The sequence below is a fragment of the Anabrus simplex genome, chromosome 1 (genome assembly GCF_040414725.1).
Source record: "Anabrus simplex isolate iqAnaSimp1 chromosome 1, ASM4041472v1, whole genome shotgun sequence".
Classification (NCBI taxonomy): domain Eukaryota; kingdom Metazoa; phylum Arthropoda; class Insecta; order Orthoptera; family Tettigoniidae; genus Anabrus; species Anabrus simplex.
Window position 1 is genome coordinate 1,610,201,419 of NC_090265.1, and position 21,191 is coordinate 1,610,222,609.

Genomic DNA, 21,191 nt, shown 5'->3' on the forward strand with positions numbered 1-21,191 from the left:
TGGAACCGGTATTGCACGGTGCCTATTGTAAAAAGAACACCGGGGTTGTGGCTTCAGCGTCTCAGTCAGCCCGTACATTAATGCACCACAATGAAAAGTGGGCGAAGATAATAACATAATTGATATTTCCTAAATGCATTATTATACAAATTATTGTTAAAATGTTGAGGAAGTCAAGGAAGGCGAATGACTTCTTGGCGCTCATGTTGGCACCTATGCTGAGAAGCTGCAGGTTTATACCTGTCATGTCCCTTTTCTCTTACTGAAGTTAACGAGCGTAGCTCTCGTCTAGGGCAAGGTGAGGAAGGTCTCCTGTTGCGAAAACACAAGCGCACCTGTAAGCGAGATACCGTCAAGTACTTCCGTACGTAGTGACATGGCAGCCATGTTACGAACAAGGCGGAGTTTACTTCCAGCATGATAAGATAAACCGCTAGCTACATACCACAAGATTAAACCTGAACCTTACATTAAAACAAAGTCTCGTTCTTGTAGGTCGAAATTCTAACGTGTTTAAATAGTGTGTGTGTGTGAAATACCATGTGAATACAATACAGTTCTTAGAGTTTTGTCATAAAGCTCTGTCCAATTTTCTCTTTTTACGTAACTGTAAAAATGCTGGATGAACTGTGTAGTGAAGATAATGAGCAGGTCATGTGATAAAGAATTGTGAATTACAGTGAGTTATTTTTACATCGCAGAATAATAAATGTAAAGAAGAAGGGAATTGTGGTATAACAATGTAATGGCTATTAGCAGTACAGTATTCTGTTATTCAGATTGAGGCATTTTAAAATATTCCTTCAATATACCGTACTTGAATTTTTAAATAAATTAAAACTGAGATTCTGAAAATATTCTGGAAGGTTCAGTTCGCTTCAGGCAATACTATTGTTTAACGAATAACTTATTTCTCTAAGTTCCACCTGTCAACCTTCATGTGGTTTTAGAAAGCCTAAGCAGTAATATACCGGTACTGGTAAGTTTTTTAAATAAAAATGTCAGTTATATTTACGAGTAGTTTCCCTCTTGCCATACGGAATGTGGCTTGATGGCTACCAAAGTACTATTATGAAGCCATTTTACAGAATGACTCCATTTATAACCGGTTGTTTTGCTACACTGTTGACTTGATACACATATTGCATAAGATTCTAAGAAGTAGTCGAGTGTTTGGATGTGCTTGCGACCCAGGACATTGGACACAGTTTGGCATACTCTTCTCTTACACGAGACTTTGAACTCATCACACCAATGTCCTTCGTCCGTTGTTGACTGAAGCTGATCTACCTAATAGCATGAAAGCCATAATGTATGAGTAATAGGACTCAGTTGTTCCGGGAATGATTTACTACAGCGTGAAATGAGGGCTTATGCCAACTGTTAGGTGTATTGTGACGTTATGGAGACGCGGGGGCGGAGGGGAAGGCCACAGCTGGATGAAGAGAGTCTAGAGGACAAGGATGTTATCCCAGCACCAGCTGGAAGCTGGATCGTTGCTGCCGGCGTCTTTCTCATACACGTGAGTATAGCCTCCATCTTTATTTTCCTTAGGTCAAGAACATGGACATGGTCCTTCTGTTGTATAAGAGAATATCGTCCTAGAAAGGGCTGTGTCGCTAGAACTTAGCTGACCGAGCTCGATAGCTGCAGTCGCTTAAGTGCGGTCAGTATCCAGTATTCGGGAGATAGTAGGTTCGAACCCCACTGTCGGCAGCCCTGAAAATGGTTTTCCGTGGTTTCCTATTTTCACACCAGGCAAATGCTGGGGCTGTACCTTAATTAAGGCCACGGCTGCTTCCTTCCCACTCCTAGCCCTTTCCTGTCCCATCGTCGCCATAAGACCTATCTGTGTCGGTGCGACGTAAAGCAACTAGCAAAAAAAAAAAAAAAGAACTTAGCTGAGTTCATTCAACTAATTGAACGTATTCAATTTTCTTCACTTCATTATGTAATCGTAAAAGTAGATGGTGGGACGTAAAACCATTATTATTATTATTATTATTATTATTATTATTATCGTCCCCCGCTATGATCTTTCGTAAAAAATGTATTTCTTGTCTTACTAGTTAAGATACATTTCTTCAATACATATGAATATGATGCCAATAATCTAGAGTAGTTCTAGTGTGTTAGGAGAGTGGCAAGTATTTTATTTATTTATTTATTTATTTATTTATTTATTTATTTATTTATTTATTTATTTATTTATTTATTTATTTACATCATTGACCCCACAATTCGCTTTGAAAGCCATAAGTCACAGCCCTCAGATGTTAACCTAGGGAAAAGGAATATTTACTTACCAACAATTCCTTACTACAGGGAGAAATACCAGATAGAGGAAATCGACATAGTAGGTCTGATGATTGGAGCAAGGGGAACGATTCCCGCTTTTGCCGCTAATTTCTGGAAACAGATGTCTCTACCAGTTACAGCGTTACGGGAGATTGCCATCATAGCCTTAAGGGGCTCACTGATAATTCTAAGAAATCACTGTTACAATTAGGTTACCTTCAACATTTATCAAGTACAGTATATCTATTTATCTTCTAAAAATAAATGTAAAAGTATACTTTGTCGCAAGGCAGCCTCTGCATGAGAGGAAGTATTTCATAAAATAAAATAAATTCCGAATTACAAAGATCTGAGATATCTACAATAGTTATTAATCTAAAATGAAAGATATAGAAATATTTACAAAGGACACAAAGATACACAATAAAAATTGTACAATCCTATATATTACATTTTTACATAAACAATGATATAAACAAAGGAAAATGCACTTAAATACAAGAGAAGAAACAGGAAGGAACAAGAAGGAAAATTAAGTTATATGGGAAATATCACGACAGAAGGAAGGATATGAAACGAAGTTATCTAGGTTCTTGTTAATAGATAAGATATTAAACATTGCTGGAATACGTACATAAAAGGACTTTCGGGTGGGAGAAAGCCGGGATTATAGAATATGGAAATAGCATTTAGGGTAATCTGTAACGAATGTTAGAAGCATACGAGTGCGCCCTTCTATTGAAAATGTGTCGACAGTATAGGTTTCCCATACGTCCGGGAATAGCCTGGGCAGGTGAGGAGCGCTACATACCGCACCGGTACTGGCACCGCACCTGGCACCCCCCCAGGGGGTGTCCAAAACAGACATATGGGGAATAGCCTGGGCAGTCCTGGTTTTCCTAGGTACTGTCCTCAGTTGAACAATGCCCATGGTTTTGAGGATTGTGAAAACAGCTGCTGAATATTTGTGACAGGCTTGAAAATTTTGTCGAATGAATATTTTCAATTAATTATGGGGTATAGCCTATCTGATCTGCAGAAGGAGGTAAGCTTATATTACCCACTGTTAAAGATTTACCAAATATTCAACTCAACTGTGTCGTGGGTTGGACCCATAAAAGTATTGTAAGCCTAAGACTGTAGAAAACCCGCTGTCTGTTAACTATGATAACGTGTTCCTTTCTTTTGGTCGTCCTTGAAGTGTATTCTGGGACATAGATATTTCTAGCCGATTACTCATTTGTCAGGAAATGTCTTCTATCTTCTATCTTAATCTGTTTACCCTCCAGGGTTGGCTTTTCCCTCGGAATCGGCGAGGGATCCCACCTCTACCGCCTCAAGGGCAGTGTCCCTGAGTTTCAGACTTTAGGTCGGGGATACAACTGGGGAGAATGACCAGTACCTCGCCCAGGCGGCCTCACCTGCTATGCTGAGCAGGGGCCTTGTGGAGGGATGGGAAGATTGGAAGGGATAGACAAGGAAGAGGGAAGGAAGCGGCCGTGGCCTTAATTGAGGTACCATCCCGGCATTTGCCTGGAGGAGAAATGGGAAACCACGGAAAACCACTTCGAGGATGGCTGAGGTGGGAATCGAACCCACCTCTACTCAGTTGACCTCCCGAGGCTGAGTGGACCCCGTTCCAGCCCTCGTACCACTTTTCAAATTTCGTGGCAGAACCGGGAATCGAACCCGGACCTCCGGGGGTGGCAGCTAATCACGCTAACCACTACACCACAGAGACGGCTGTCAGGAAATATACTAGTAATTATTTTAACTTCAGATTTGAATTAGTGCCGTGAGAAGTGAAATAAGGTGTTTCCTTCGAGAAATTATGAAAAATCCACTTCTTGGATGAGCACATTTTTTTACGTCGCACCAACACGGATAGGTCTTATGTTGACGATATGATAGGAAAGGGCTAGCAGTGGGTAGAAATCGACCGTGGCCTTAATTAAGGTCCAGCCCCAGCATTTGTCTGGTGGGAAACCACGGGAAACTTTCTTCAGGGCTGCCGACAGTGGGGTTCGAAGCCACTATCTCCCGAATGCAAGCTGATAGCATCGTGACCCAAAGCGCGTGCCACTTGCTCTGTTGACCACTTGGTATGCCGAGATTCAAAACGTACAACTCAGATATGTGCAAATAGTAATATCGAGGATGTGACTAGACTACTCGATAACGGAAATGGCAGAGTCATAGCACACTTATGTTAACCCTTTCAATGTGTGGTGGAGTGTACTTCTGTACTAACATTCTTCTTCTGCTTCTGCTTCTTTCATCGCTCTCTTTTTCCACATTCCAGTGGAGTCGTTGATGCAAACTCTGACACACATGTGGACTTTGTCCTGTTTTAGGGCTGGATGCTCTTCCTGACTCCAAGACTATATGGAGACATGTATCCACTATTACGTGCTTCTTTGGTGGTTGGTAGCGTGTATGTTGTGTGTGTATCGAGACAAACAGTCCCCGAGCCGGAGGAATTGACCAGATGCGGCTAAAATTTCCGACCTGGCCGGCAATCGAACTCAGGACCCTCTGACTCGATGGCTGCGATGCTGACAAGGAGCCGCATACCGCTGTAACATTTACATTGATGGGAAGCGCACAAGAAGGAAGTAATTGGGCTGGATTTTAGTTTCCGGAGAAAAAATTTATTCAATTACATTTACAAATTACTTCAACAAGCAATCAGTACAATTACCCAATTTGGGAACATGCATCATTTTCAAAAATATTTTTTTTTGAAAAGTACACCAATGAAATAGTACGTAAACGTATTACATTGTGGTATGTTGCCTTGTTTTCTAGCATTAAAAAAATATTTAATGGTGCCTTTCTGCAAGGCGAGTGAAACGGCCTCTGACGTAAGCGGCGCGCTGTGACGTCACGATCCAGTACCGCATGGAGCTCTACCAGCCGTTGTGCATCAGCCGTTGCTAAAAGCCGATTGTTTATTATTCGTGATCGCGAATAACTTCAAAATGACAGAAGAAAGGTTCAAAACAGCACAATCAGACAATCTATCATGTGTAAATGTCATCATTCTTGAAAAATAGTGACTTTTGTGGCCGCAGAAATTCGCGGATAACAAGCCAGTTTGTAAGTGGCGTCTTTTATATACGTGCAATGTACTGTAACCCATAGTATTAGGATAACAACGAACCTGGATAGATATCACATCACTTTCAACATTTCCTTCTAGACTGATTCCCCTATTAAAGAATAACATTACATTTTCGGGCTTTCAGCATTAGTAAAGTAAGAAATCGGATTTCAGCACTATCATAAACATATAGGTAGCATTATAGTACTAGTCCGCTTCTGTGGTGTAGTGGTTAATGTGTGCCACTCCCGGAGGCCCGGTTTCGATTCCCGGCTCTGCCTGAAAGTTGAAAACAAATAGTACGAGGGCTGGAACGGGGTCTACTCAGCCTCGGGAGGTCAACTGAGTAGAAGGTTTCGGATCCCACCTCAGCCATCCTCGAAGTGGTTTTTCGTATTTTCCTTCTTCTCCTCCAGGCACCTAAGGCCAGGACCGTTTCCTTCCCTCTTCCTTGTCTATCCCTTCCGATCCTCCCATCCTCCAACAAGGCCCCTGTTGAGCATAACAGGTGAGGCCGCCTGGGCGAGGTAATGGCCCTCCTCACCAGTTTCTTCACCATACTCAGTCTCTCACGCTCCAGAACATTGCCCTTGAAGTGGTAGAGGTGAAATCCCTCGCTGAGTCCGAGAGAAAACCAACCCTGAAGGATAAACTGATTAAGAAAGAAAGAAAGAGGGAAAGGAAGAAAGATCATAGTACTATAGGGCTATCGTCTTTCATTCCCAAAAAATATATATATTTATGGTTGGGACAGCTGGCCTACCCACTTCCGGGGCTCATGAAAGAGAATTAAATATCTTTGTGGAGGGAAAAAGTTAAACATGATAAAGATAAATACGACTTCATCTAGTTTTCACAAGTCGGGCTGAGTGGTTCAGACTGTTGAGGTGCTGGCCTTCTGACCCCAACTTGGCAGGTTCGATCCTGGTTCAGTCCGGTGGTAGTTGAAGGTGCTCAAATACGTCAGCCTCGTGTCGGTAGATTTACTGGCACTTAACTCCTGCAGGACTAAATTCCTGCACATCGGCTTCTCCGAAAATCGTAGAAGTAGTTAGCGGGGCGTGAAGCCAGTAACATTAATTACATTTGGCTTTTAACAAGCTGAGCATATCAGGAAAGAAAAGTGTCCTGGTGACATTTTAGTCGCTCAATACAGGAATGTCTTTGGGTGCTGTGGCTTTTACTTTTTTTTTTTTTTTTTTTTTTTTGCTTTACGTCACACCGTCACATATAGGTCTTATGGCGATGATGGGACTGGAAAGGCCTAGGAATGGGAACAAAGTGGCCGTGGCCTTAGGTACAGCCTCAGCATTTGCCTGGTGTGAAAATAGGAAACAACGGAAAACCATCTTCAGGGCTGTCGGCAGTGGGGTTCAAAACCCACTATCTCCCGGATGCGAGCTCACAGCTGCGCGCTCCTAACCGCACGGCCAACTCGCGCGGTATTTTTACCCTTCGGTTTATTGACTTGGCTTGTATAACCTAAAACTTAGGCTAAGTTGGATAATATTTTAAACACCTCCATCACTATTTTCACCTGTGTGCAATTATGTTATTTATTTCATTAATATTATGATAATTATTATAATTGAGCATTGTTAACTTATAAGACCCCAACAGACAAGCATTGGTTTTGTGTAGAGTTATACATTTGTTAAATTCACGTTGTTTCCTTTCATGATGTACACGCCTATTCTTTGTTACATTATAGAGTATTTAGATATAGCCTACATTTCTTTACCAATTAAGCTCTTCAATAAAGACATACATAACTGTCCCATGCCAAGATATATTGGTAGAATTAGAGCTGTCAAAATGGTTCATAACCCCTTTGATTTATTATCTTGACATGGTTAGGTTTGGAGAATACTTTAATAACCAGCATTATTTAATGCACTGTTTATTACTTTCATATTCCAAGGTGTAATTGAAGCATTTAAATAAAGCATCATACATTAAAATTTAAAGTTTTACCACTAGAACAGCTGACATGGAAAAGTGATTTGAGAATTCAAACAAATTCATCTTACGTTAAAATCTTCCAAAAAATAAACTGTAGACTTTTCCGATATATCACCAGCATTTCTCCAGCTCGCCAAAATCCATTACTCCCTAGTTTTAGCATCTTTGGAACGTTTATAAACAATTTGTTTCGTATGGTATGCGATGTGCTATTGCACATCGGAACTCTACACCATTTATAAGTTTTCTGCCTCACTGTCTGCGCAGGATTCATTTTAAGTCTAAAATATACCACTCAGATTATTATCCAATGTATAGACCTCGAATTTAACCATACTAGACACTAACGTAAAGTAGAAATACGCGAAGTGTATCCTGCTTCTTACAGCACACTATGTGTTATTTCGTTTGCTAATTCAGTCAACCTGTACGATGACGTCAGGCCAATGAGATCGCGTACTTGCGTGACGTGACATTTTCGTAGATTTTTATCATGTTTGGAGTTATTATTTGTACATTCTGATCACATTTTTGAATTCTGCATGCAATTTTGAATCAGATTAGCATATTTTTAATTAAAACCCCGGATCATGCATGTTCCCTGTTGCTTTACGGAGCGCCAGTCTTAAAGCAAAATACTGAATTTTTTCGCATAATAAAAAGTTTGCAAGGAAACTATGTCCCTTAATTAGTGTTTTGTTTTCATAGATACATGAAATGGCTATCATCACTAGGTGAGACTGAACTCGATATCTTGGTTTTGAAATACAGTAATCGTTTTCTACCACTTTCATTTTAGTTAATGACTTTTAGCGTATCAACTAATTTGTCATTTACTTTGCAAATACATTAATGGGTTCTTTAAGATTCTAAGAACCTCCGTGGCTCAGGCGGCAGCGTGCCGGCCTCTCACCTCTGGGTTCCGTGGTTCAAATCCTTGTCACTCCATGTGAGATTTGTGCTGGACAAAGTGGAGGAGGGACAGGTTTTTCTCCGGGCACTCCGGTTTTCCTTGTCATTTTTCATTCCAGCAACACTTTTCAATATCATTTCAGTTCACATGTAATTCATTAATCATTGCCTCAGAGGACTGCGACAGGCTTTGGCAGCCGGCGCTGTTCCTATCGTCGCCGCTACATGGGGCTTCATTCATTCCTGACCCAGTCGAATGACTGGAAACAGACTGTGGATTTTCATTCATTTGAGGTTCTCATCGCTAAGATCCGGCGTATTTGGGGAAAAGTACATCTTTGCATCTAGGCCCTACTGAAAAACTTCATAGAGGGGCAGATAAAGGAATATCTGTGTTTAAATGTAAGAACATCGTTGTTTTAAGAATGATGTATTTGGAAGTACTGAGGAGGTAAGAAAGTATCTCATAATAAAACTAGTGAAATTACTGGTTCTGCAACATTTACTTTTTCCCCGTTTCCGTTTCCGTCCGATGTATGTCAATGGCTGGAATGTAAGATTACTAGAAAGTAACGACTGTAATTTTCTTTCAAGAAGTAAATTATTTTATTTATTATTTATTTATTACTAGCAGTTTCCCCGCTGGCTCCGCCCGCAGTGTACATAGTATGGTGTTGTTTGTTACTATCCTCACGGATGTATTTGCAAAGTTTCGAGTTAATGAAATAAAGCACATGATCTGCTGTGGTAATATAATGTAATATTATGTCAACAAAACACTTGAAAATGCATCACAGAAAGAAATTGAATTAAACGCTCCTTGGAACAACACTACGCGCCGAACTGTTAAAACGTCCTTCAAAGATCTTCGTCATGGAGGCAAATGTACTCATAACTTTTCTCAGAATCTACCAATTTAAGTAGTTATTACCTCATAGAAAGCGCTTGCTCCACTGAATGTTTTTAGACCAAAACGAACTGCGTATCTCAATTAGAACCAAAGATATGATTGCTTCAAAGAGACAAAATTTGAACAAATCAAATCATTCGAGGAAGGCGGAAGTTAAGTGATTTATAATACCTGATGACAAATCTGTTCATGAATACCTTTCCGTTAAAAAAAGAATGAAGGAAATCGACCGGATAGAATGGCCGGACTGACTGACTTAGTTTTCATAATTTTTATTATTTATTTACACTCCAGGTTTGGACCTCCCCCCCCCCCCCCACCTGAACTCAGCGAGTGATCCCACCTCTACCACCTCAAGGGCAGTATCCTGGAGCGTGAGACATTTGGTCGGGGATACAACCGGATAGGAGGACCAGTACCTCGCCCAGCCGGCCTCACCTACTATGCTGAACAGGGGCCTTGTTGGGGATGGGAAGACTGGAAAGGATAGGCAAGGAAGAGGAAAGGAAGCGTTTGTGGCCTTAACTTACATACCATCCCGGCATTTGTCTGGAGAACTGGGAAAACACAGAAAACCACTTCGAGGATGGCTGAGGCAGGATTCGAAACCCCTTTACTCATCTGACTTCCTGAGACTAAGTAAACCCTGTTCCAATCCTCGTACCACTTTTAAAATTTCATGGACGAGCCGGGCATCGAATCCGGACCTCTGGGGCTGGCAGCTCATCACACTAACCACTACACCACGGAGGTGGACTCAAGAAGTAAATTACAAGTAAAAATTACATTTTGTAAAAGGTAACGATTACAAGTCAAAATTATTAAGAATGTAATAATTACAATTAATTCGATTACTTTTACTCAATTACTTCGTAACTCTGAATATTTACCACCTGTTCACTATTTCACGCGCCGGAGAAGTGGTGATGGTGGTGATTGTTGTTTTGAGAGGAAGTACAACTGGGCAACTATTAACACTAATCAGAAGGAAAAGGCAAGAGGCCCGACACTTCGAAAAATGAAGGTGTCGGCAAGAGAAAGGGAAGGGCCACGAAAGGCGTGGAAATGACAGACACCGTAGGGCCTAGTCCTTGCAGATCTAACCGTCGGGGTGTGACGAGAACAAGAGCTGGCCAGAGAATTCGGATAGAACAGACGGAGGTGAGGAGTCTGACACAACTTGCACCCAAGATTAAAGTCCCTGGGTCCCCATCTAGTCACCTTCAACGACAGACAGGGGATACCGTGGATATACAGTATTATACCACCCTCACCCACAGGAGGTACGCCAAAGGTTAGTGTGTGAAAAGAAGTTTTACTTTTCATTCACATTTCACATAGTAATTACCCCGCTCCGTGGCTAAATGGTTAGCTCGCTGGTTCAATTCCCGGCCGGGATGAGGATTTTAACCTTAATTATTTAATTTCTCTAACTCGGAGGATGGCTGTCGTATTCATTCATTAGAATTCATCATAGGTATGGTCCCATTGTCACTTACTCGCAGGTCACCTACAGTCCGTCAACTCTAAAGAGAACTGCACCAGGCCTTTACGGGGGCCATACGCCATGATGATGGTGATGACGATGATGATGATTATTATTATTGTGGTTACATCATGATCTTATTTATATATATGTATGTATAGGACTGTCTAGTCGATGCAATAACGGGGTGCTCAGTTCACCTGAAAGGACGTGGGTTCGATTCCCCGTCAGGAAGTTGAAACGAGAACTAAAAAACGAGATTTCCACTTCTGAAGTGACGCATGGCCCTGAGATTCGCCCAGCCTACACCAAAAATAAGCACCGGGTTAATTCCTGGGGTTGAAGTTGGCCGGGATTAAAGATAACCTGTTTAGTGCCGAGGTTAAGAATAGTGGAATCCTCCAAGACCGGTACGGAGATGGTTTTGCTTTTTCACATATGCCTATACCCAGAGCTGAACTCGAACCTGAGCTTAGTTACTTCCATTTCAACAAGGCGAGTTGGCCGCGCGGTTAGGGGCGCGAAGCTGTGAGCTTGCATGCGGGAGATGATGGGGTTCGAATACCACTGATGGCAGCCCTGAAGATGGTTTTCAGTGGTTTCCCATTTTTACATCAGGCCTTAATTAAGGCCACGGCCTCTTCCTTTCCACTCCGAGCCCTATCCTATCCCATCGTCACCTTAAGACCTATCTGTGTCGGTGCGACGTAAATTGTAATTTAAAAAAATATTTATTTCAAGTTTACTATAGAGAGAGGTAGTTACTGCATGAGTAAGCAACTCCTTGAAAAATATCATCATCATCATCATCATCATCTGTTTATCCTCCAGGGTCGGCTTTTCCCTCGGACTCAGCGAGGGATCCCATCTCTACCGCCTCAAGGGCAGTGTCCTGGAGCTTCAGACGCTTGGTCGGGGATACAACTGGGGAGAATGACCAGTACCTCGCCTAGGCGGCCTCACCTGCTATGCTGAACAGGGGCCTTGTGGAGGGATGGGAAGATTGGAAGGGATAGGCAAGGAAGAGGGAAGGAATCGGCCGTGGCCTTAAGTTAGGTACCATTCCGGCATTCGCCTGGAGGAGAAGTGGGAAACCACGGAAAACCACTTCCAGGATGGCTGAGGTGGGAATCGAACTCGCCTCTACTCAGCTGACCTCCCGAGGCTGAGTGGACGCCGTTCCAGCCCTCGTACCACTTTTCAAATATCGTGGCAGAGCCGGGAATCGAACCCGGGCCTCCTGGGGTGGCAGCTAATCACGCTAACCACTACACCACAGAGGGGGACCTTAAAAAATATATATTACTTTAATAATCCTTCCCTCCTATTTCATGACATTTTTTAAAAGTAAGAGTCTATCTTTATACATATCGTTTTACCCATCGAACTGGAACGTGGAACCCAGAAGTACACTATTGTTCTGTGTTGTCACGGAATACAAAGGCTCTTCACCATACGGCATACACGTGTTCTCAGTTCATCAACCGAGCACGTTGACTACGTTGTATAATCGTGAAGCTGTACACTTCCATTCGGGAGATGGAAGATATAAGCCGTGATGTCAGCAGCTCATAAAATGATCAGTGTTGCCAACTTAGCGGATTTTCCGCTAAATTTGGCGGAGGTCGGCGGAGAAATATATAATTTAGCGGACAGCGGATGTTTTGGCGGAATTCTAGATTATAGCGGAATTTAGTGTTTTACGCTTTCCTTTTTATTTTGTACTCCGGTCTGTCTCTATGCTATTCCGTATTTCTTGACAGGAGCCAGCAGTCACATGAGGAAAACTTGCTGTTTGGATTTGATGTTATGAGATCATGGTATCATAAATTTGTAATGCGTGGGGAAAGGGTACTTATCTCTTAGTTGACGAATGACGACAGATAATGAAACTGTGAGAGAGTAGCATTTATATTTTTTATGCTATGAAGGAAGACCGTTTAATGAACTGGCCTGTTCTGTGTGTGGCCCTTGAGGTAGGGGATTCACCTAGTTTGCACCCGACAGTTAAAACGCCTACAACTTTTAACTCGCCGGCTCGCACGCAGGGGGTTAATCCCAGTGAAACTCACAGATCACGTGAGTGCAGATATATACTTTTATTATTATTATTATTATTATTATTATTATTATTATTATTATTATTATTATTATTATTGATCGTTTTTATTGCTCATTATTTGAGATCGGATTTCTTGGCGGATTTTTAGTAGTATTTAGCGGATTTTGAAAATAAAAATTGGCAACGCTGAAAATGACCTCCCGTGGTTTCCTATCTCACCCAGGCAAAAAGCCGGGGCTGTCCTGTAATTAAGTTTACCTTCCCTTTCGCATTTCATCGTCTCCGGAAACCTATGTGAGTTAGTTTATCCAAACAGGAAAGGGCATGGTATTGCCTTAAACGTTCCAAAACTGGCATTGTAGGAAATCAAATAATAATTTACCGACTAATGATTCTTGTTGTCTCCGGCTGCAAAGCTCCCAACATTTCAGATGGTCTTGGAGCAGCCTGAAAAAGCCCGGTCTAGGAAACCAAGAGGATTCGTCGTGCCGACCACACATTACCTCGTAATCTGCAGGCCTTCGGGCTGAGCAGCGGTCACTTGTTAGGCCATGGCTCTTCGGGGCAGTTGCCCCATGGGGTTGGTTTGGTTTGTCGCAGCCTTCTGAATAGCAGCAATACTACCTTTTATCGATGGTTTTTACTGGGAATAAAACCCGCGCGATGATGTAAGATTGTAAGAGAAGAAGGAAGAGCTTGGAATATCCATCTATATATTTAAAAAATTATGAAAACTAAAGTCAGTCAGTCCGGTCATTCTATCCGGTCGATTTTCTGCATTTTTGTTTTAACTTAAAGGTATTCATGCACAAATTTGTCATCAGGTAGTATAAATCACTTAACTTCCACCTTCCTCAAATTATTTCATTTTTTCAATTTTTTTGTATCTTTGAAGCAATCATATCTTTGGTTCTAATTGAGGTACGGAGTTCGTTTTGGCCTAAGAACACTCAGTGGATCAGGTTCTTTCATTTCAGCTCTTAACTATTCAAATTGGTTCATTCTGAGCAAAGTTATAAGTGCACATTAAATTTGACGTCTCATTTCTTCAACATTTTTTCTCATTGAACCAATCATATCTTTCGTTCTAATTGAGGTACGCAGTTCGTTTTGGTCTAAAAACGCTCAGTGGATCAGCGCTTTCTTTTGAAGTAATAACTACGTACATTGGTAGATTATGAGAATAGTTATGAGTACATTTGTCTCAATGACGAAGATCTTTGAAGGACTTTTTAATAGTTCGGCGCGTAGTGTTGCTCCAAGGAACGTTTAATTCAATTTCTTTGTGTAATGTATTTTCAAGTGTTTTCTTGACACAGTATTACATTCTATTACCGCAGCAGATCATGTGCTTTATTTCATTAAGTCGGAACTTTGCAAATACATCCGTGAGGATAGTAACGAACAACACCATACATTGTACATTGCGGGCGGAGCCAGCGGGAAACTGCTAGTTGCTTAAGAAATTCCTGAACAACATGGGGTCCACTAAAAACCATTATCCTGGCGCCGATAAGCTACAGTATGCCAGTCATGCCCAGGGTCACGTATCTACGTACAACGTACTAGTTTATGATACAAACTCATTCCTGGAACCTTTATGATTTGACTGTAAATTATAATTGTAATCCACTTCCTCTTTCTTACTAATTGTTGAACGTCGCAATAACTCAAGTTAGTTTTCGGTGACGATGGGAGACAGAGCTAGGACTAAGAATGGGGCGGCCATGAACTTAATTAAGGTGTAGGATTTCTCAATAGGTCTCGTAGTCTAACGGCTGGGTCCACACTTTTGTAGGGGCGGTAAGACTGTTTCGCCACTTTAAAGAATAAGTGTTTTTCGGTATGTCTTCTTTTTCTGAACACGTTGACTTCATGCAGTATATCATGCAAAATACTTATTTAAGAGACAATAGCAGTTCCCTGAGTAACAAATGTTATTCATTGTGTTAATATCGATATCGGTGCCAGGAATTAACAATTAAGATGATCTTGACTCCACCTGGCTCAGTGGATGTTTTCCTTTGAAATCTTATCTGCCCTTTCTTATGAGGGATGACGAAAAGGCTGTAGATTTGTTATCTATGTCAGCTTCTTCGCAAGGAGGATCTTGCGCAAGTTTATCCGAAGAGATATGACTAGCCCTCAACTGGTGACGTATTCCGGAAGGAACATAACTGGTGACATGGTGTCTGAGAGACGTCTATAATTTGAGCATTTTTAATGGAATCACATTTCATTAAGGCGAGGTTTGTTCATTTTATATTGAGAAGGCATATCTTGACGAATGGTTTAACATATTTTATTACTAACTCCATTGCACCAAAAATTTAAAAAAATTCTGAATCCAAGTGTATGTCACTTTATGAAGAAGAAATCTAGGTTTCAACTTAGATTGCATCATCATCCCTCATATGCATCCGAATGGCTCAAAAACTACTTTCCTACACAGACTGAAACATAATCATTTCAGAAAACTTAAGTTCATCACACATTCACTGAAACTATAAAAACCTGCAATGCACTAATTTTTGCACTTTCAAAATACTCAAAAATATTACAAATATTTGTAATTTGTCTTATTTGATTTGTTTTCCGTCCAATACACACCCGAATCACCTATTATATTTATTTACATGTTTTAACTAATCTCAAGAAAATACATGTAGGGTCTATCTTTTTCTGAACCCTTTGGAGCAAAAGTGGCCTAAGTGTTCAAATTAAGAAGTGATCAATAGACATGCCATACATATCTTGTAAAACTTCGTAAACGAACAGAAATATTACTTTTGATAACTGGTTTACATTGCAGAAATATCTTCATTGTTGGATTTGAAAGAAGCAGTGTAGAGAAGTATAACTAAGCTTCAAATTCCATGTCATCTGTGTCGTCAATTTCGGAACGATCCATGCGTTTGTATTTCTGTCTCATATTCCGCATTTTGATATTAGTCTATTGAACTATAAGTTGCACCATCTCCCTGGAATATATAAAATCCCAGACAGTTTTAGGTCTATTTGATTGCCAATTCTTGCTTGAGCACGTAACGCAGGTAACCGAATTATGGTGTGACTTGGGGTGCGTACATTTCTAGTAGGTTCTTTAGCGGACCATTTATAACGTTTTTTTTTTTTTTACCATAGTAATAATGCTGTTCCGTGCATTCTTGATCTTCACCTTCACTGCCTGTGCCTTCTTCTACCGAGTCAGTACAATGATCACTTTCAATAGCAAAGTCACTGTCGACACCATTTTCAACATCACTAAATTCTGTATCTAACCACTGTGCTACCTGATCATCGAACCCAGGACCTTCAGGCCTTATAGGTCGAGATGTACCAGCACGGTCTGCCATTGTTGAATTACGAACAAAAATTAAAAAGGTATGAGTTCACTTCGCACAACTTAGGAATCCACACATTAAAATGTTACACAACTGGTGACGTGGTGTCTACGAAGCCACTTGGAAACTTGTCCACACTCTAAGGAGAGAACGATAATACTGAGGGCGAATCTCTAATGATGAAACGTTTGTTGACAGAGAGATATGAAGGTACTGGAAACCAAAAGTCTCACTTTCAATTGTGTGCTTAGGGGTGTACATGTATCTCCTACAAGGAGTCTGTCAGACACCACGTCACCAGTTGAAGGCTAGGTAAGTACACCGGCCACCAGCTCCTCAGGGGGAAACTTTGAATGTTACCTCTAAAGCGTGTAAAGGCTTATCTGAGGTTATCAGCAGGCAGGGTTACCTGAACTTCCGTATTTTCCGGATTCTCTCGAATTTTAGCCTTACTTTTCCACGTCTGCCATATTTAAAAAGAATCTCCGGTAAACTTTTTTGCGTTTTTGAAATTACTCGTGGAAGAGCTGAACTATGTCTACTCTTAGTCTCGTTTCCTGATACAGGGTTAATAACTGAACTATAGCATAAGAATTAAACTCTATTTTGACGACAATCGACAGTAAATTTCGTATTTCCGAAACCTTTTCATTAAACTTCGATTTTTGATTTCTGATTGCTGTTTTCGTGAGCTTTCGCTTCCAATCAGACGTTTGTGAGTAACTTTCTTCGCCCTTGCATGTGGTTATAACTAGAGATGACATTTTGCCCTTTTGCCTGTTTTATTCCTAGGTACGGAAACGTAGGATTTTAAGATATAAATCTGTTTTAGGCTCTTTTAAACAAGAATTTGTTGATTTTATTGTGCTTGTAAATGCCTATTTCAAGGGTTCCTGACGATTTGAAGTATTAAAACATGTTTAATGCCTTTTGACAGACTTTTAATTAAAGAAGCCAGTTTTCTTCCAGTGCAATACACAGAGTTGTAAGAGTTGAACGTTCACGCAGGAAGTAGCTGCGCAGAATCAGACATATTGGATGTAACTTACCTGGGTAAACTACATGGGGCAGTGAGTGTTCGAAACGTTCTTGAGTCATGCCTTTTTTTTTTCATTTCGTACTTTTTTTTATTGCTAGTTGCTTTACGTCACACCGACACAGACAGGTCTCGTACTCTTTTAGGCATCCTTTAGAAGACTTGAATTTTCTGAAGTCTCAGATATTCTTCTAAGGAAGTTATAATAAACAGACATAATCATTATTGTCACGTAAGCGTGTCAAGATGGCCGAGCGGTCTAAGGCGCTGCGTTAAGGTCGCAGTCCACTTCTGCGGGCTTGGGTTAGAATCTCACTCCTGACATAACAAATTTGTGTAGTGGTTAGCGTGATTAGCTGCCATCCCCGGAGATCCGGATTCGATTCCCGGCTCTGCCAAGAAATTTGAAAAGTAGAACGATGGTTGGAACGGGGTCTACTCAGCCTCGGGAGGTCAACTGAGTAGAGGGGGGTTCGATTCCCTCCTCAGCCATCCTCTCGAAGTGGTTTTCCGTGGTTTCCCACGTCTCCTCCAGGCAAATGCCGGTATAGTACCTAGCTTAAGCCCACGGCCACTTCCTTCCCGCTTCCTTGCCTATCCTTTCCAATCTCCCCATCCATCCACAAGGCCCCTGTTCAGCATAGTAGGTGAGGCTGCCTGGGCGAGGTACTGGTCCTCCTCTCCAGTTGTATCCTACGACTCAAAGTCTCACTCCGGGGCACTGCCTTTGAGGCGGTAGAAGTGGGATTCCTCACTGAGTCCGAGGGAAAAACCAACCCTGGAAGCAAGAAGAAAGAAAGAAAGAAGAAAGACAGAAAGAAGCCATGTAAGCACTGACTACGGACAAATCCATTGTGAATAACACCTGAAACTTTTTTTTTTTTTTTTTTTTTTTACAATTTGCTTTACGTCGCACCGATACATTTAGGTCTTATGGTGACGATGGGATAGGAGAGGGCTAGGAGTGGAAAGGAAGCAGCCGTGGCATTAATTAAGGTACAGCCCCAGCATTTGCTTGGTGTGAAAATGGGAAACCACGATAAACCATATTCAGGGCTGCCGACAGTGGGGTTCGAACCCACTATCTCCCGAATACTGGATACTGGCCGCACTTAAGCGACTGCAACTATCGAGCTCGGTCCTGAAACATTAGGCTGGACTCATTTAACCAAGTAAATGAAATGGAAAAGGCGTATGGCTTTTAGTGCCGGGAGAGTCCGAGGACAAGTTCGGCTCGCCAGGTGCAGGTTTTTTGAATTGACTCCCGTAGGCGACCTGAGCATCGTGATGAGGATGAAACGATGATGAAGAAGACACACGCACCCAGCCCCCGTGCCAGCGGAATTAACCAATTATGGCTAAAATTCCCGACCCTGCCGAGAATCGAACCCGGGACCCCTGTGGCCAAAGGCCAGCACGCTAACCATTTAGCCATTTAGATTTGACCAAGTAACAGGTTGCAAGTATCTGGGCTTAAGAGAGACATAATGCTTTAGCATACTGTGGTGTTTGCAGCAAGGTAAACCTGTCTGCACATTCGAGTTTGGAGATTGTAACATACAAGATCAGTTTCGAAGCGATAGCGTAGATTATCCCATTATTACAGAGATACGAGACCTACTGTTCGTCGCCTGGAATGGATACAGATTGTGATTTTATTTTGACGGATTCAGAAATAAAATCTAGCTACGAGCTTTTCATTTTTATTTTTATACCCTTAAGTGGGGACGTACCTGCCATACCACAATTCACATATACATGAAAATTGACAGGCCCATTACTAGTATAATTAGCTACAAGTTCGGCAAATTTCAGATTTTTATCTCATAATTTAGAGTTTATTGAAATTCCAAATTTTAATTTTGAATGCCAATTTATGTACCTTTTTTCAAGAAACCTTCGAATCGTATTTTCTGAAAATTGAAATTTAATCTCACCAGTAGTGTTTAAACAAATATGCGCAAGGATATTTTTCTTGGTATAATAACAACGTTTTTAAAACACTTGAAAATTTTGCATTGAAATTGTGAAAAATGTTCAACAAATGCCTTTTACAAATGCTTTTTTTAAAATATGCCATTTCTGTTGCGGTAAAATATGTGTTCTTATTAGTTTATTCATTGTAAAATGTTTCAATGAGCTACATTTTATAGTGTCAGAAAAAAGGAACATTTGTTTAAAAAATTGAAATACCGGAAATCATCAATGAAAGTTTGTCACTCACATAACTCTATTTATTAAACTAAAATGTTCCAGGACTGTAGTCTTTGTATTCTTCATCTGCTGTTCTTCTATTTTCATCCCACTTCTGTTGCCTTCTTTGTATCATTCCAGCCAAAACTTCAGTTTTAGCTGCAACAACACGTTTTTAGTCGATAGTTCTGAGCATGTGACATAATATGCAGACTCCAGTTTTGAAGCCCATATTTCTTCATCCATTTCCGTCAGTGTAGACAAGAACAGCATTATTCGTGGTAATTCTGACAGCGCCGAAGAAGCATACAGTGATTTTAGGACGTCGTGTCCGTATCACTGAGTTCAGGGATTCATTGGGATTTTGTGCTTTCCCACGGAGACATCGGCGGAGGAGGTCGGCATTTCAAAAGGGCTCGGTAGACCGGCTTTATTACTAATAAATCTGGTTCAGGTAGACTGTGTGACCGGATATCAATTAATCTAAATCCACACTCTTCCTCCAGTTTATCACCGTAATAATTTGTCACTTTCCAAGCTTTTCTTCAGCTTAGATTTGGACGCACTTGGAGGTGTGGAGATACTAGCCACAACGTTATTTATGTCACTTTTGCTTGGTTCGCATTTCGTCATCCGGACATTATTGATCAGGTGGTTGTGGTGGTGATTATTGTTTTAAGAGGAAGTACAACTAGGCAACCATCCTCTATATAACACTAATCAGAGGGAAAAATGGAAAGGGTCCGACATTTCGAAAAATGAAGATATCGGCCAAAGGAAGACAAGGGCGACGAAGGGCGTGAAAATGAAAGACTCCCTAGCCCTCGCAAACCTAATAGCGTCGCGGTCGGAAAAGAAAAAGTGTTGACCAAGAGAAGTCGGATAGGATAGATGAAAGTGAGGAGCCTGGCACAAGTAAGTGGAAGCAATGCCAGGACTCAGCTGAGGGCCCCGTGGTCGCCAACCCACGCTCGAAAGTTCAGAGCCCCTGAGGCCCCTTTTAGTAGCCTTTTACGACAGGCAGGGTATACCGTGGGTGTTATTCTACAGCCCCCACCCACAGGGGGATTATTGATCAGATATTCCTTGTGTTTCCTAAAAATTATGTTACTTCTAGGCATAATAGCTGTTACCATGAACACCGCTCACCGAGCTCGATAGCTGTAGTCACTTAAGTGCGGCTAATATCCAGTAATCGGGAGACAGTGGGTTCGAGCCCCACTGTCGGCAGCCCTGAAGATGGTTTTCCGTGGTTTCCCATTTTCACACCGGGCGAATGCCGGGGCTGTACCTTAATTAATGCCACGGCCGCTTCCTTCCAATTCCTAGGCCTTTCCTATCCCATCGTCGCCATAAGACATATCTGTGTCGGTGCGACGTAAAGCAAATAGAAAAAAAAAAAGAACACCGCTCGGATATACAATCAACAATACAATATAGCAAGTCACATGGCAACCACAGAGATGTCAACTACAGCAATACTCGCGCCAGTTTCACAGCCTTCTAAATCATAAACACAGTCGTTGTGAACTTTGCCAGTCACGTTGTAGTTATATTACGTCTTTCAGTACAGAAGGATAAATAACAATAAATACAAGAAGACTTGAACTGGAACGACTGCATGTTGTGAAAATTTGGCGTGGCCTATGTGCATAATCAACAGCTTTAAGTTATTTAATAGACTTACGAAATTTAAATCTCATACCAAACTTTGGAAATATAATGATAATAAAATAATAATCGATATTTTGATGTATTTTATTGACGTCTCCCCTTAAAGGCTTTCGTAATTACGGTTCAACTCATTAAGGTTAATTTCCTTCATTAATCGAATGACCATGCACAAGCCCATTGCACATCTGTCAGTAATAGCTTATTTTACAGC

The 21,191-nt window shown here is 41.3% G+C and overlaps 1 protein-coding gene across 2 annotated transcripts in view; it reads left to right on the forward strand.

Annotated features, from left to right (window-relative positions):
• The first annotated feature begins 1,055 nt into the window (after positions 1–1,055).
• Positions 1,056–21,191, forward strand: part of LOC136858587 (uncharacterized) — a 177,147-nt gene continuing 157,011 nt past the window's right edge. The window contains exon 1 of one of the 2 annotated variants that reach the window (XM_067138256.2): positions 1,056–1,522. In XM_067138256.2, the coding sequence (XP_066994357.2) occupies positions 1,403–1,522 (120 nt within the window). In that variant the 5' untranslated portion in view covers positions 1,056–1,402. The remainder of the gene's footprint in view (positions 1,523–21,191) is intronic. The other variant, XM_067138257.2, reaches the window with a different exon arrangement.